Source organism: Vigna unguiculata, chromosome 6, assembly GCF_004118075.2.
Source record: "Vigna unguiculata cultivar IT97K-499-35 chromosome 6, ASM411807v1, whole genome shotgun sequence".
Taxonomy (NCBI): Eukaryota; Viridiplantae; Streptophyta; class Magnoliopsida; order Fabales; family Fabaceae; genus Vigna; species Vigna unguiculata.
The window spans coordinates 1,165,840-1,180,579 of NC_040284.1; the positions used below are offsets into that span (position 1 = coordinate 1,165,840).

Sequence of the window (14,740 nt, forward strand, 5' to 3'; positions counted from 1 at the left end):
GGTGTTGGTGAGACATAGAGCCGAAGAGGGACTAGCTTGGAAAAATTATTTTTGTGGCATTTATGATTTTTACTCTTATGTATTTGAAAACAATGTTTTATTGGTTTTTGAATTGTAATATTGGTATTGGAATTTGAATTTTATATTTGGACGAGTTAATAAAGGTTTTAAATTTTCCCGCGTTTTGGAAAGATAAGTTATAATAAATGCGAGTTTGTGTTTATTTCTAGTTTATTTCATTTTAATTAGTAATATCCGACCGAGATGTTACATGTAACATGCTTCCTTGACGAGTCCAGCCTGTAACACCTTCTCTACCTCGGCCTTAGTGACTAGTCTTCCTTCCTCTCATAGCATCCTCTTCTTTTGTGAGATCAACCTAGACTCACTAAATATAGACAGCTTGTTGGAAGCTACCCTTGGTTTGACCACTAGAAAGTCGGTTGTTGTCCACACAAGCAGATCAGCGTTGTCAAATAGAACTTGACCTTAGCCTTTTTCTCTTTCTTCGTCCACCGTCGCTCCTGTCTTCAGGTCTTGACCTTCATGCAAAGAAAACATCTTGGTTTCTCCAATGAGCTTCATTCGTGCATCACTGGCCACTCAAGGGTCGAGGTCATCACCTTTTATGATCGCGCCAACTAATTTTCTCGCTGAATATTGTTAGTGTTAAGTGGGGGAATTGGGAACCTTAAGTTCGCTATGTAGCATTCTCGTGTCGTCTTCTAGTCACCATGGATGTGATGATATCCTCTAAAGAAGATGGAAATTTCATAGCGAGGTTGCAGGTGGACACCATGACCTCTAGAAGTTTAAGTGATAGCTACCCCAATAGGATGTTATAAGACGTGTTTGCGTCTATAACTAGGCATTGGATTGGTATGGTCCTTGTTAAGCTACCTTCTCCGAAGGTGGTATACAAGTCGATATATCCCTTGGTGGACCTAGAAAATTCATATATAGGCACGTCATATGGGATCATCGCTTCCTCTAGCATCTCTAACTTTTTATAGATCTTCTAGTAGAGTATATCTACTTAAGTGCCTTAATCTACTAGGATCTTTTTAATGGCGAAGTTTTCAATCTCCACCATATGACCATAGGGTCGTCATGGTCCAAATCCACTCCTTGAAAGTCAGCATTCTTGATGGTAATAGGAGGCATCTTCTTTCACCAAAAGCTCTAGGATGTTATGTTAACTATTGAAAGAAATAGGCCAATACAACCAAGAGGGGGTGAATTGGTTTTGAACCTCTAGTACCCAGAACGTGAACTTCCCTCATCTTCTTCCTTCTCTTTGTCCCTTCGACCTTTTCTTCGTTCGTTGAACCTCTAGTACCCAGAACGTGAACTTCCCTCATCTTCATGTACCATAAAGCATTTAACATAGTCAGCACAAATTAACTACTCAACCTTATCTTTGAGTGTATTGCACTCATCTATAGTATGACCATTATAGCGGTGATACTTGGAGTACTTGCTATTGTCAGCATTCAGCGAGTTTTGAGATTTTCTAGGTGGCAGTATGAGGTCTGCTTGCAACACTTCCTCCAACACACGAGACATGAGGTGTTCAAAGGAGTGTATCGTGAAAAACAATTAGGCTTGAGCTCCCTCTAGTGGGAAGTACTCCTCTGTGCTAAGTCTCGGTCAGCCCCTTTCTTTTCGAACAGTATGGTCTTAACACGAATCTTGTTCTTATGTTTCTTAATCTCTTCTAATTGCATAAACTTAGCGGCACATAGACACCATAAACGTTTTTCTTTATAAGTGAGCCCCACGGTGGGTGTCAATTGTTCTTACAAAGCCGAATGTATATCCAATAAGGACTCCAAAAGCACTTCAAACGCTACAAGTCTTCAACTTCAAGGGTACTCGTCCTCTCCAATTTAGGTAAGGGTTTTGCATGCAAAAGACATTCTTACCCTTAAGTCAGCCAAGTGCGTTAATGAGCAATAAATGTAGTAACTAATGAACGTAATCAACATACCTCGTAAATTACCTGTTAATCTTGGATTATCGTAGTTAATTGTTTTTTGCTTAACTTGTGGAGTATTTTGACTAGTAGGTAATTAGCATGATGTCGTCCTAGTCCAATAGGTATGGGTCAAGTACATGTCGACTTAGTGGGCTGACATGTATTCAGCCAAGAGTGGGTCCTATACTGTCATGGGCAAAGGGGACTTAGACATGTACATAATGTTTCAACCGTAAGTTTGATAGCATCATTAGGATCAACCACTGCATTCCCATAGTATTCTCTACTTTGGAGTGTAGAGCCATATTATAGTTTTGTCCTTAAAAGACACCTCAAAAGATGGAAGGAGTATTTAATTTGTGCTTGACCTTGATTCCTAATCGATATGAGACTAATGGATGTACCAGAAAAAAGTCCCCAATCGAGGCCAAGGGGAGTTATCGTTCCCACAAACAGCACTAATGTTCCAACCATATGTCCAACAACATTGCTAGAATTGTATTCCCAAGGTATTATTCGCTTTGGAGCATGAAACTCTATCACAATTTTATCCTTAAAAAGCACCTCGAAAGATAAAAGGAGTACATGTTGAACCTCGATTCCTAACTAATGTAAGACTATTAGATATACTGAAACAATTCCTAACTATATTGTTTTCATAAGGTTAAATCATTCCAAAGGTCCCCATTTTTGTAGCAAAATCTCAAGTAGGTCCCCCCATTTTTATTTGACTCAATTGAGTCCCTATTTTGGAAAATTCGTTACAATCAATTTCTTTTCGTTAGTTGTATAGTAACAACGTTAATTATGTGCCACGTGTCAACACGTGGTTTTTTTATTTTTAATTTTTATAATTTAAAAAAAAAATTGTCACATGTCAATCTGACATTGTACCACATGGCAGAGACGGTATAATGTGACCGTGCCACTATTGGATGTGAAAAGTCTCAAAATGTAGTCCCTATATTTATTATTTTGTCTCAATTTGGTCCCAATTTTTTTATTTTAAAACTGAATCAATTTCATCCCTATATCAAATTTAATTTTTATATAAATTTTACAATGATATTATTATTATAATTGATATTTTTAACAAAATTAAATTTATTTAAATATATATTTTACATTAAACTTTATTTAAATATTGTTTCAAATATTTATATATCAATAATTATTAAACAAATGTTAGAATTGTTATAAAATATTTTTAAAATTTTATATTTGAATTTAAAAAAATTTTATTTTTAAAACAACTTTAACACTTATCTATAAAGTATAGATATATCAATATTTAAAACAAAATCTAAATAAATATCAGTGCAAATATATATTTAAATAAACTTAATTTTGTTAAAAATATCAATTATAATAAATATATCATTGTAAAAAAATTATAAAAATTATATTATGTTAACGGTGAATTATTATAGAAGTATTATGTTTTATTTGATGGAAACTTTTATCTAGAAAACATTCTAGAAAACTTTTATCTATCCTTAATCGCAAATTTTTATTGGGTCATTTTCAACCCTGGCAAAACCATATTTATCACAACCACAATAACCCTTTTCTTCCATTACAGTGAGACTACAGAAATGGATGTATAGTAGAATCACATTGATGATTTTGTTATAAAAATACAAAATAAAAATAAAATACAGAAATTATAAATTTGAAAACTTGTATATTCCCCCTGCATGACAGCTGAGACAAACAGCAGAAAAATGTCATCCAGGTATCTTCCAATTACCAATCTTCCTAGGCTGATTGGAGTATCTTCTTATAATCTTGGAAGGTGCCATGGAATGGTGCCACTCTACCTTCGGATACAACCCATAGTTCCTCCACACTTCCCGATATAAGATGTTCGTCGTGACTCACCTGCCAGACACAAACGCATGATAAGATTGTTTATGACCACTCAAATCGAATACTCATACTAAAAGAATGAGGTGTCAGAATTTATCATACCATTAGAATGCCTCCTTGGAACAGGACAAGACCTTGGATAAGCGCCTCAACAGCATCCAAATCCTACACCATGTTATTACGTTCTCAGTCATTTTTGGATTTAGGGTCGCTTAAGGCACAATATACTATACTATACTATACAAGTCCGTCAACTTGAAACGACGATGTTATGTTAGAAGTTTAATTGAGATAATTCCCTAAAAAAACATAGGATCTACAGCTATTTTCTCCTCACTCAAGTTGCTTGCAATTATAAAAGCAAAATAAGCACCACCATGATGAAAAACAAAAAGAATGAATCATTAGACACATGTACCTTCCCTTCAACAAAAATAAGACAGTAAAAAACAAACAGCCCACCAAGGAGCAACAAACAATGACGGAGAGACATCAGCATACCAGATGATTGGAAGGTTCATCAAGCAATATTATGTGTGGCTTCTTAAAAGTTATCTTTGCAAAGGCAACCCTGCTTTTCTGACCACCTAGTAAAGCATTTCGGGGAAGTCAAAAAATATAATTCACAAGAGAAAGATACATTTATTTAATATATATCCATTGGAACTCATAATACCAACGAGTGTTCTAACATATATTATTGTTGATCTAAAAGATAATTAATGAATCCTTTATGAATTATGATGTCTACATGAACTGTGACAAAAGTACCTGACAAAGTATACATTGGCTGCAGTGCAAGATTTCCAGTTACACCAAAGGAACCTAAGTGAGCTCGAAGCTTCTGTTCCGGAACTCCCTGCAGAAATTTTCAAAAAAGGAAAAAATTAATAAGCAAATTATAAGTACAGCTACTGTTAGAAGTGAGTTTTAAGCCTAACTCAACCCCACAAAACCGGCTTGTAAGATGAGGTTTGTACCTCACTTATATACTATGAAATCGTCCTTATCTTTAGTCGATGTGGAACTTCCAACACACTCCCTCACGCCGAGGTATATTCATCTCGTGCGTGGGACAAGAAATTAGTGGGTGGTCTGTTAGCGGCCCGATATCAGGTGGAACAGAATGTCCAAGAAAGGTCACTAGGGTAGGCTCTAATACCATGTTAGAAGTGGGTTTTAAACCTAACTCAACCCCACAAAACCGGCTTGTAAGATGAGGTTTGCACCTCACTTATATACTATGAAATCGGTCTTATCTCTAGTCGATGTGGGACTTCCAACAGCTACTAAACAAGTTTTGAAAAAATCACTGAGTTACATGCCTAGCACCCAATATATAGACCTGATCAGTTCCCCCTCTTCTCTTTCAAAAAACAAATTCACAAAAACTATATCATGAAAAGAGGTGACAATTATTAGTTTTCACATGCACAACTAAATTTAATCTGTTATACTGATCATCCTTAGATTCCTCCCTATAGTTTCCCAAAAAAAAAAAAAAAAAGATCAAACTCCAGGTGTTTGGTATAGGCCACTCTCCTCACTCACATTGAACCCAAAACCAGTAAACAGGCTCCTTACCCTACTCGGATATGAAGCTGTGAAAGCAGAATATGATGCCCTGCTTCACAATGGAACTTGGTCCCTAGTCCCCTTACCACCCAACAGGACTTCCTTTGGCTGTTAACAGGTCTTCCACATCAAAGAGAATACTAAGGCCACTGCCAACAAGTACAAAGTCCGGTTGGTTGCTTAAAGAATTTCACCAGCAACGAGGTTACAACTATAATGAAAACTGTAATAGTTTGTCTTATCCTTGCCTTGGCTCTAACTCAACATTGACCTATTCCTTCCTGAATAGCACTGTTGAGAAAGAAGTTTACAAGATGCAACCTCAAGAGATACCTTTTGTCTGCAAGTCGAACAAAGCCATCTGTGGATAGATTGGACCTGATCCATGTTTTATTGTAACATGAATTTATTTATAAATGGATTGGATGGATAATAGATAAATAGACTGATTTGTCACCCCCAATTAGAATATGATGGGAACATCAATTACCCAGCATTCCATTTAGTCAGTGATTAGAAGGATGGGAATCCCCAGTCAGGCATTTATATTAATATTAACTCCCATAAAACATTCAGAAAAAAGGTAATTGTCACTAAATACAAGGAACTCACAGGATAGCAGCGCATCATATACAGTAGAGGATTTGAGGATAAGTCCAGACCATCAACATGATGCTGACTGAACACTGCTATACGAACCTGCAGCAGTAAACATACATAATTAATGATCCAAAATAATATTGAAATAAGAGAAGACATCACTACGGATAGATGAGCTGCCACTCTGATAATTTCAAGTTCCTAGCATCACGTAGTAACTTGTAAAATGCATTACCCTTTTCAAATCATTCATAAACTAGTTTTGACATTCACAACTGATTTAAACCATAAACTACTGAGACTTCAGTTGATAACAGTATCATGGATAAAAAAAAATAGCCAATAAATCAAATAATAATGGAGGTGAGACAAAAAGAAGCAACTTTTATTTATGAAATTGTAGGACAATTTTATCAATGTACTATAGTTACCTTAGCAGAACGAAAGACAGTCCCAGAACTGGGCTGAAGTTCCCCAGCAATTAACTTAAGTATAGTTGATTTGCCAATACCATTTGGTCCAACCACTGCAAACATTGAGGATATAATCTTCAAGACATAACCAATATGGCAGTGCCATGTTATTATATTAACAAACTCTCCTCCGTCCCCCACCCCTGAATATACAACCCAGGAATGAATGACATGTCCACCACATACAGTCATGACTCATGCATACTATATGATGCAAATATAAATTGAACCAAATTATCTACATCGCGGCAAGGCTTCAAAAGGCATGAGAGAAAATTCATTCCAGGAACTACAATAAGCATGATTCTTACTTGCAATACGGCTGTCAAGATCAATCCCAAAGTTCAAATTCTTAAAAAGAATGGGCCCCCCAGGATAACCAAATGAGGCATCACTGCACACATGATGAAAATTTTCCATTTAGCTCACTGAGGCCTAAATGCTGTACCTGGCACTATATTTTGGTATTCATTGGTTCGTACAACATAGAGAGAGTACAAGAAGGTATACCTGAAACTTATTATCGGTGGACCAGGTCTATCATCTGGAGTGGGGAACTCAAATTTGTAGCTATATCCCACCAGAAAAAAAAAAGTATATACAGTTAAAAAGTTAAACAAAGCTAAACAGACAAACACAATAAAAGAAAGAAGTTCTTACTCAGGATCATTAACAATTTCATCCACATGGCCCATTCGCTCCAAAGCCTGAAATATATTTTCCAGGAAAAAATGGGGTTTATGATACAGAAATATCAGATTTAATGATTTAAACTGAAACTTAAAAAATAATAAGCCAGGGGCTAAATAACACACACATGTGCATGACTTTTTGGGCAATTGATTTATAAAATGCTAATCTGACAATAAAAAGTACCTTGATTCTAGATTGAACGAGTGATGCCCTCTTTGCATTATAACGGAACTTGTCAATAAAAGTCTGAAAGAAAAGCAAAACATCAATGTCAGATGTCAAATAGAATCTTGAGTAAAATACTACTGAGGCACAAGTTCTGCAAATTGCAAACAGCCCTCTTGAAGGAATCAAATGGAAAATGATGCTAAACAGACTATTATGCACATATGATAGTCTGCCTGTTTCTTCAAATGTTTAAATAAAAATGTCAAAAAATTGTTAAAATTAGATAAGTTTTTCAAAAGAGAAAAAGTCAGTTATTACATTTCATAGAAGCTGGAAAGCGTAGCATCTGAAAAAAACTCAAGAAAAAACAGTGTAGTCAAAGAGCTTCTTTTCAAAGTTTATCACAGCCAGAATCAATCAGAAGCAATATCAAGAACTAATTAAGGAGCATGTATCTGTATAATAAGGATTCAATCAATATATAACTAATACTAACCCATCTAATGACACTAATATAGAAAGAGGGAGCATGTGTGCGGACTGTCCACACACAATTCATCCCATAGCATTTTTTTGTTTCGCTTGTCAAGAGAAGTTTCTGCCTACAAACAACCTTTTGGAACTTATCTGATCTTGAAACAACAGCTATCAAAACTCTATTCCTTGACTTCAGGATCTTTAACGGGATCTTTAACGGGATGTTATCGTTAAACATTCTTCCATAAATTAATGGAGAATCAGAAATAGGTTTGTTACAAGATAACCAATAAGGTCATGTGTACATATGTTGGTTACACAGATGTTAATCAGGCAGCACTACATATATCTTCAAATCTTGTTTGTCATAAAAGAATCTAGTAAACTGATGTAGATTGCCAAATTGGTGGGGATTTGGGATAAAATTCAGCCTAGTGTTATATCACAACAGCGGCATTTTTGTATTTTGGGGTCCATTTGATCTGTAATTTGTAAAAATAGATTCGTTGAACTTGAGACTGAGACTTTAAAATATATGAGTAGTGGACAACAGTACCACTCTCCTCCTCTTCTATTTATAATGAAGCAAGTACATATGAAAAGACTACTCTAAGATACGGCAGTAGATAGTTTCCCACACTCAACACCCTACACATAGGGTTAATGATACAATAGGTAATAATTCTAACACTCCCCCTCAAGCTGGAGCATACAAATTGTATGAACCAAGCTTGGAACAAATGAACTCAATCCGAGGTCCCCTTAATGACTTGGTCAACACATCTGCAAGTTGGTCATTTGACCCAACGAACTCAGTACAAATTTCCTTGGTCATCAATTTTTCTCGAACAAAGTGGCAGTCAATTTCTATGTGTTTAGTTCTCTCATGAAACACTGGATTTGATGCAATGTGGAGAGCAGCCTGGTTGTCACAGTACATCTTCATGGTCTGAATTTCACAGAAGTTAAGCTCTCGAAGAAATTGCTGGACCCATATGAGTTCACACGTGAGAGACGCCATTGCCCGATATTCAGCTTCAGCGGTGGATCGAGCCACTACATTTTGCTTCTTACTTTTCCAAGAGATAACATTTCCTCCAAGGAGGACACAATATCCCGTAGTAGAGCGTCTGTTAATAGGAGAGCCTGTCCAATCAGCATCACAGTACCCAGAGATTTGAACATTTCCTTTATCTTCATATAGCAAACCTTGTCCTGGAGCCTTCTTGAGGTACCTTAAAATACGGATGATGGCATTCCAATGTCCAAGACATGGAGTCTGCATAAACTGGCTAACAATTCCAACTGCGAAAGATAGATCAGACCTCGTAATAGTGAGATAAATTAACTTTCCAACGAGCCTCCTATATCTCTCTGGATCGGAGAATAATTCGCCTTCTTCTGTTGTTAACTTCTGATTTGGGTCCATAGGACTCTCTACTGGTCTGCAGTCAATCATACCTGTTTCTTGTAATATATCAAGAGCATATTTCCTTTGAGAGATTACAACTCCATCTTTTGACTGAGCTACTTCAATGCCCAAGAAGTATTTGAGACTTCCGAGATCCTTGGTTTGAAAATGTTTACACAAGTGCTCCTTCAATTGAGATATTCCAGTAGTATCATTTCCTGTAATAACAATATCATCATATACTATTAGGTAGACACATTTCCCAGGAGAGGTGTGTTTGTAAAAGACTGAGTGATCTGCCTCACTGCGTCTTAACCCAAATTTCTGAACAATGGAGCTGAATTTTCCAAACCAAGCTCGTGGTGATTGTTTGAGGCCATATAAAGATCAATGCAATTTGCATACCATACCAGACTCCCCCTGAGCACCAAACCCAGGAGGTTGCTCCATGTAAACTTCCTCCTCAAGATCACCATGAAGGAAGGCATTTTTGATATCCAATTGATGAAGCGGCCAATGACGAATTGCTGCCATGGCAAAGAAGAGGCGAATAGTAGTCATCTTGGCCACGGGAGAGAAGGTATCACAATAGTCAAGGCCATAAACTTGAGTGTACCCTTTTGCAACCAATCGGGCTTTGAGTCGATCAACCTGACCATCGGGGCCAACTTTAATTGCATCGAGAGGAACGAGTACCTTTTCTGAGAGCAATGGGCCAACCTGAATCACCTTCACCAGGAGTCGTGGGATCAAGAGACGAGGGAGAAGAATCTGAAGTAGGGGATTCACCATGTTCTTGAACAACTGGACTATTTGTCGGCGTCCTGTGTTGGAGAGAATCAATAGGTGGAGATGATGGCTCAGGAGGACTTTGGTCGAGACTCGGAGGGACAGGGTAACACCATAATGCCTCTATTGACTACAATATATTGGCTACTATTAAGTAAAGGATATGGGAGTCCCCAGAAAAGCAACCAAGGCCAACCAACCAGAGATAGGTGACTTTGGTGGAGATGAGGCGTCGAACAGAAACTAGAGAAGCAGTTGTTGTTGACGAATAGGGAAGGGGGAAGAAAAATATGGACTACAATATATTGGCTACTATACTATTTACTAAAATATATTGGCTTCTATTAGTTAAAGGATATGGGCGTCCCAGAAAAGCCCCCAAGGCCAGCCAGCCAAAGATAGGTGACTCTAGTGTATATGAGGTGCCGAACATGAACTAGAGAAGCGGTTGTTGACGAATAGGTAAGGGGGGAAGAAAAACATGGACTAAAGGGGGTATTAGGGATTTTAGGCAATCTAAAAGGGGATAAGTTTCATTTCAGCTTTTATAAACCCTCAAAACAATGCAGTTTTGAGGGCAAAGAGGGAGATTGACCCATTTATCTGTTGGGAAACTATTGTGCCAAGTCAGCCAGTGTTTTAAGCCCCCAAAAGGAACTTGGCCACAAGAGCCACAATGTGTTTCCATGATTCCAGATCTGTAGCTGCCAAAGGTCTCCATTCCCACCACTATGATAGGGAATATGAGAAAAGCCTCTCTTCCAGTGGCTTCCCCTTCACAAAGAGCAAATGTTCAGTTTACAAATGACAACTTATCCCCTCCATCATACTATCCAACCCTATTTAATATATAATAAATTCACGCACAGCAGGCTAATATTAGAAAGTAAATTGAGAAAGCATACATCATGCCATCAATGTATTAACAACTAAGTTTACCACCCTTGTCGATGAACTATCCTACCCTACTTAATATCTAATAAGTTAACACACACCAAGCTAATATTAGAAAGTACATTACATTGAGAAAGCATACATCATGCCATGAATGTACTAACAACTTAGTTTACCACCCAAGTCCTAACTTCCAACATGAACTAGCCTGAATACTGGACTAATAAATATCATAGAATAGAACACAGGTTAACCAGTTACCCCCCACTTAGTGGCATAACGTGTAGCTCTTGTATAGATTCACAAATTAAGGATTCAAATAAACAACCCAGTAGACTAGTATAAGCAGCAGCCGGAACAAAAGAAACTATCAACACAGAGAAGAATAACTTTAACAGCAAAAAATAATACCTGCATATGAGATCTTGCACGCTCATTTGCCTCCAATGCTTTTTGCTGGTTTTTAATTTGTTCTTCTCGAGTCCTCTCAAAAGTGTCATAATTTCCTTTATAAGTAGTCAACTTTTGGTTTTGCAAGTGAACTATATCAGTAACCACCTGGGAATGCAGTTAACATGTTAAAAACTATGCTAGTAACACATTTAGGGAAAGCACTAAACCAACACAATATCTGATCAAATCAAGATAAGCTGATATGTTACCGTGTTTAAAAATTCTCTAGCATGTGAAACAACAATAAATGTTTTTGGCCATTTAACTAAGTACGACTCAAGCCATAAGACAGCATGAAGATCAAGATGATTCTGCAAAAAAACAAAATTCATAAATTCTATAAACTGAGGCATCCATGAATCACATAAGAAACTTCGAATGATGAGTCACCGTAGGCTCGTCAAGAAGCAATATATCAGGCTCTATAAACAGTGCACGAGCAAGAGCTATTCGCATCCGCCATCCTCCTGAAAATGTTTTTGTTGCCTTCTTCTGCATCTCAGGAGAGAAACTCAAACCCTGAAATTGCCCTTGATCAGTAAGACAATGATTTTGGAAAGAGTGTTTCTGCTTCATAAATATTTACTGTAAATTTTAATGGGAGTAAAAGTAACCCTAGAACAGGAGAGAGCTTAATGTTAAAGTAGAGAAATTCTTCTACTAGCATGTTTGAGTCCCTCATCTAAAAAACATGTTAGAGTACTGGTTTTGCATTTCATACCATTATCTGATATCCTTAGAGAACTCATTATGCAATAAATAAGGTAAACCGAAAGACACATTAACATAAGAATAAGCTACAACCCTACAATTCAAAAATTAAAAAGGATTCAAGTGGCTAATAAGAGAATAAGACTTTCCCACCAGTGACTCTAAAAAATTATGATACAAATCAACAATGAACTCACAGCTAATATAGATGCTGCTCGTGCCTCTGCAGAATCAGCATCAATGTGTTCAAGCCTCTTATATATTTCCTCAAGCCTTTGTGAAATGCTATCCCTGCCAACCATTCCATTTGAGTCACCCTTTTCGATTTTGTCCTCAAATTCCCTCTGTCAAACAACACGACATCCTCAGTTATCCCAGATTCAAGACCAAATACAAACTGCCAGCAAAGCTAGAACACAATCAATTCCTCACCTGTTGGGCAACTAACTGAGCTTCTTCTTCAATAAGCTGAGTCCTCTCAATGTCAGAGTTGAGGACACACTGCAAGGCTGTGGTATCATCACCTGTCACCTCTTGCTCCACGTGCAATATTTGACAATTCCTGGGAACACCATCGATGGCATGCATAGCCATGTGTCTAAGAAAAGTGGTTTTTCCCGTCCCGTTCCTTCCTACTAAACCATAATGCCTTCCAAACGAAAGTGTAACACAACCATCCACAATTAGATCCCGCCCACCAACAGAGATATTGAAATTCTCCATGTGAATGTCCTTCACGTTTGGGCCCCCAGCACTCTCATGCCTCACACACACCACCGGCATACCCGCACGTGCCGCCTCCATCTCTGCCAAGTGCATTTGGTATTGTGCCTGCTCATATCATTCTATAGTCAAATGAACTCAACCACAAACTTTAACAGTGACAATAATAATAATAATAACAAAGTAATGTTACACTATCATCCAATTACAACCATTCACCATGAAAGGCATTATTATAATTATATATGACACGTTTATTGACTTTTACAATAATTATCTAAAAGTCGGACATTTCGCTTCTAATTGACACGTTCTGAACAGTTGACATTGTAAAAATGCTAAATATTTTTTTAACCATGTTAATGGTACAGAGTATTCATCAGCTTTACTAATGACTAATCTGTCGGGAAACTTGGCTGACCACCTCTAGTGAGGTCTCCTCTCTCAACATTGTCTTTCCATATTCAAGGCCAGATCCCCAGACATTGCTTAAGGGGACCGAGAGCAATACCACTCGGACGAACAACACGTTGGTGTAAAATTGCTTAATCTAACAATCCATAACTCTAATAATAATAATAATAAAATCAAGATTTAGTTTCCAGCACATCTAGGGTTTTGGAGTCTCCACAACCACAATTGTGGTTGCATTAACCGCATTTGTCCACAGTTTCTCACTACATCAAAATCATGATGAAACCCCGACTGTAATTTAACCCCCTTAATGACGAAAACAACAATAAGCAGAGGAATCGGGGAAACACCTCTCGCTGACGTTCATCCTTGCGTTTCCTTCTCTCGAGCTTAAGACGGTCACGTTCCGATAGCAGAGGGCCGTCGACGGGTTCGGGCTTCTTCTTGGGAGCTTGGACGTCGTCCAAGCCTTCATTCATTCGAAACGGCGCCGCCAGGCTCCGCACAGCGGGCTTCGCCTTCACCAAACCGTGCTTCCCAAACTTGTCGCACAACGTGCTGCACACCTGCATTTTGAAACAGAAGAAAGAGAATGGTTAGGTTAGTGCTAACAAGTTTAGGTTTGCGGAAAAGGAAAGGGAAAGGGAAAGGGAGTGCGACTGACAGAGCGGCACTCGGAGAAATCGTCGACGCAGCCGGCGGCAACGAGGAGCTCGCCGAGGGCTTCGAAAGCGCCTTCGCCGTCGAGGCCGAAGTCGAAGTCATCGTCTGCGAGGACGTTAACGATGTAATCAACAATTGGCTGGTCTACGTCGACGACTCTTTGTCCTAAAACGTCGTGCACCACTGATCTCGCCACCTCCGTCATCTTCCGCCACCACTGCGCTTCTGCTTTCTTCTGCTCTGCGTGGTGCTGCTGCTGCTGCTTTTGGCTTTTAGGGGTGAAAATGGCACTGGAATAAGATTTTTGAGTAATTACACTCCAAGACCTTGTTCTTTTGGAAATTATGTTTCTGCCTCCAGTTTTTCTCTCAACTGCACTCTGCTATTTCTTCGATTCAAGGGAATAAATTGCAAATATAAAACCTCTATGAACTGTTTTATTTCAAACATGGAAATTAAAATGTATAAAAAGAATGATAATTGTGTTGTCTTTTTATGTTTCCTAAAATGATTTTATCATCAATTTGATTTTATTTCAATAGTTTTAAAATAGTTTCTTTATCATCTAATATTAAAAAAAAGTTAAAGACTAATATAATATTAAACTATTAAGTTTATGGACTGAATTAAACTATTTAGACTAATTTATGCATTTAGAAATAAAATCAGAAGTTTTACTATTTTAATGGTTAAATCAAATACCTTATTTATCCAAAAATACGTAGAAGAAAATAGATCAATCATATTAAATCATATTAAGAAACGTAAGTTTATAGAAAAGATAATATAAATATAATTGATCTTTGAAAAAAAAAAATTAGAAACGTAAGTTTATATAAAAAAAATTGT

At 37.4% G+C, this 14,740-nt stretch overlaps 1 protein-coding gene across 1 annotated transcript; it reads right to left on the minus strand.

The window, feature by feature from the left end:
- Positions 1 to 3,522: 3,522 nt before the first annotated feature.
- On the minus strand, positions 3,523 to 14,187 carry LOC114188048 (ABC transporter F family member 3). The gene is made up of 17 exons (XM_028076539.1): positions 13,893 to 14,187; positions 13,579 to 13,794; positions 12,524 to 12,922; positions 12,289 to 12,435; positions 11,771 to 11,899; positions 11,590 to 11,691; positions 11,339 to 11,485; positions 7,372 to 7,434; positions 7,156 to 7,202; positions 7,006 to 7,065; positions 6,807 to 6,889; positions 6,454 to 6,548; positions 6,035 to 6,121; positions 4,619 to 4,706; positions 4,349 to 4,434; positions 3,950 to 4,012; positions 3,523 to 3,859 (listed from the first exon to the last, which is right to left on the minus strand). Exons 1-17 carry the CDS (start codon positions 14,094 to 14,096, stop codon positions 3,737 to 3,739), a joined length of 2,139 nt encoding a protein of 712 aa, XP_027932340.1. The 5' UTR covers positions 14,097 to 14,187; the 3' UTR covers positions 3,523 to 3,736.
- Between the last annotated feature and the right edge of the window lie 553 nt (positions 14,188 to 14,740).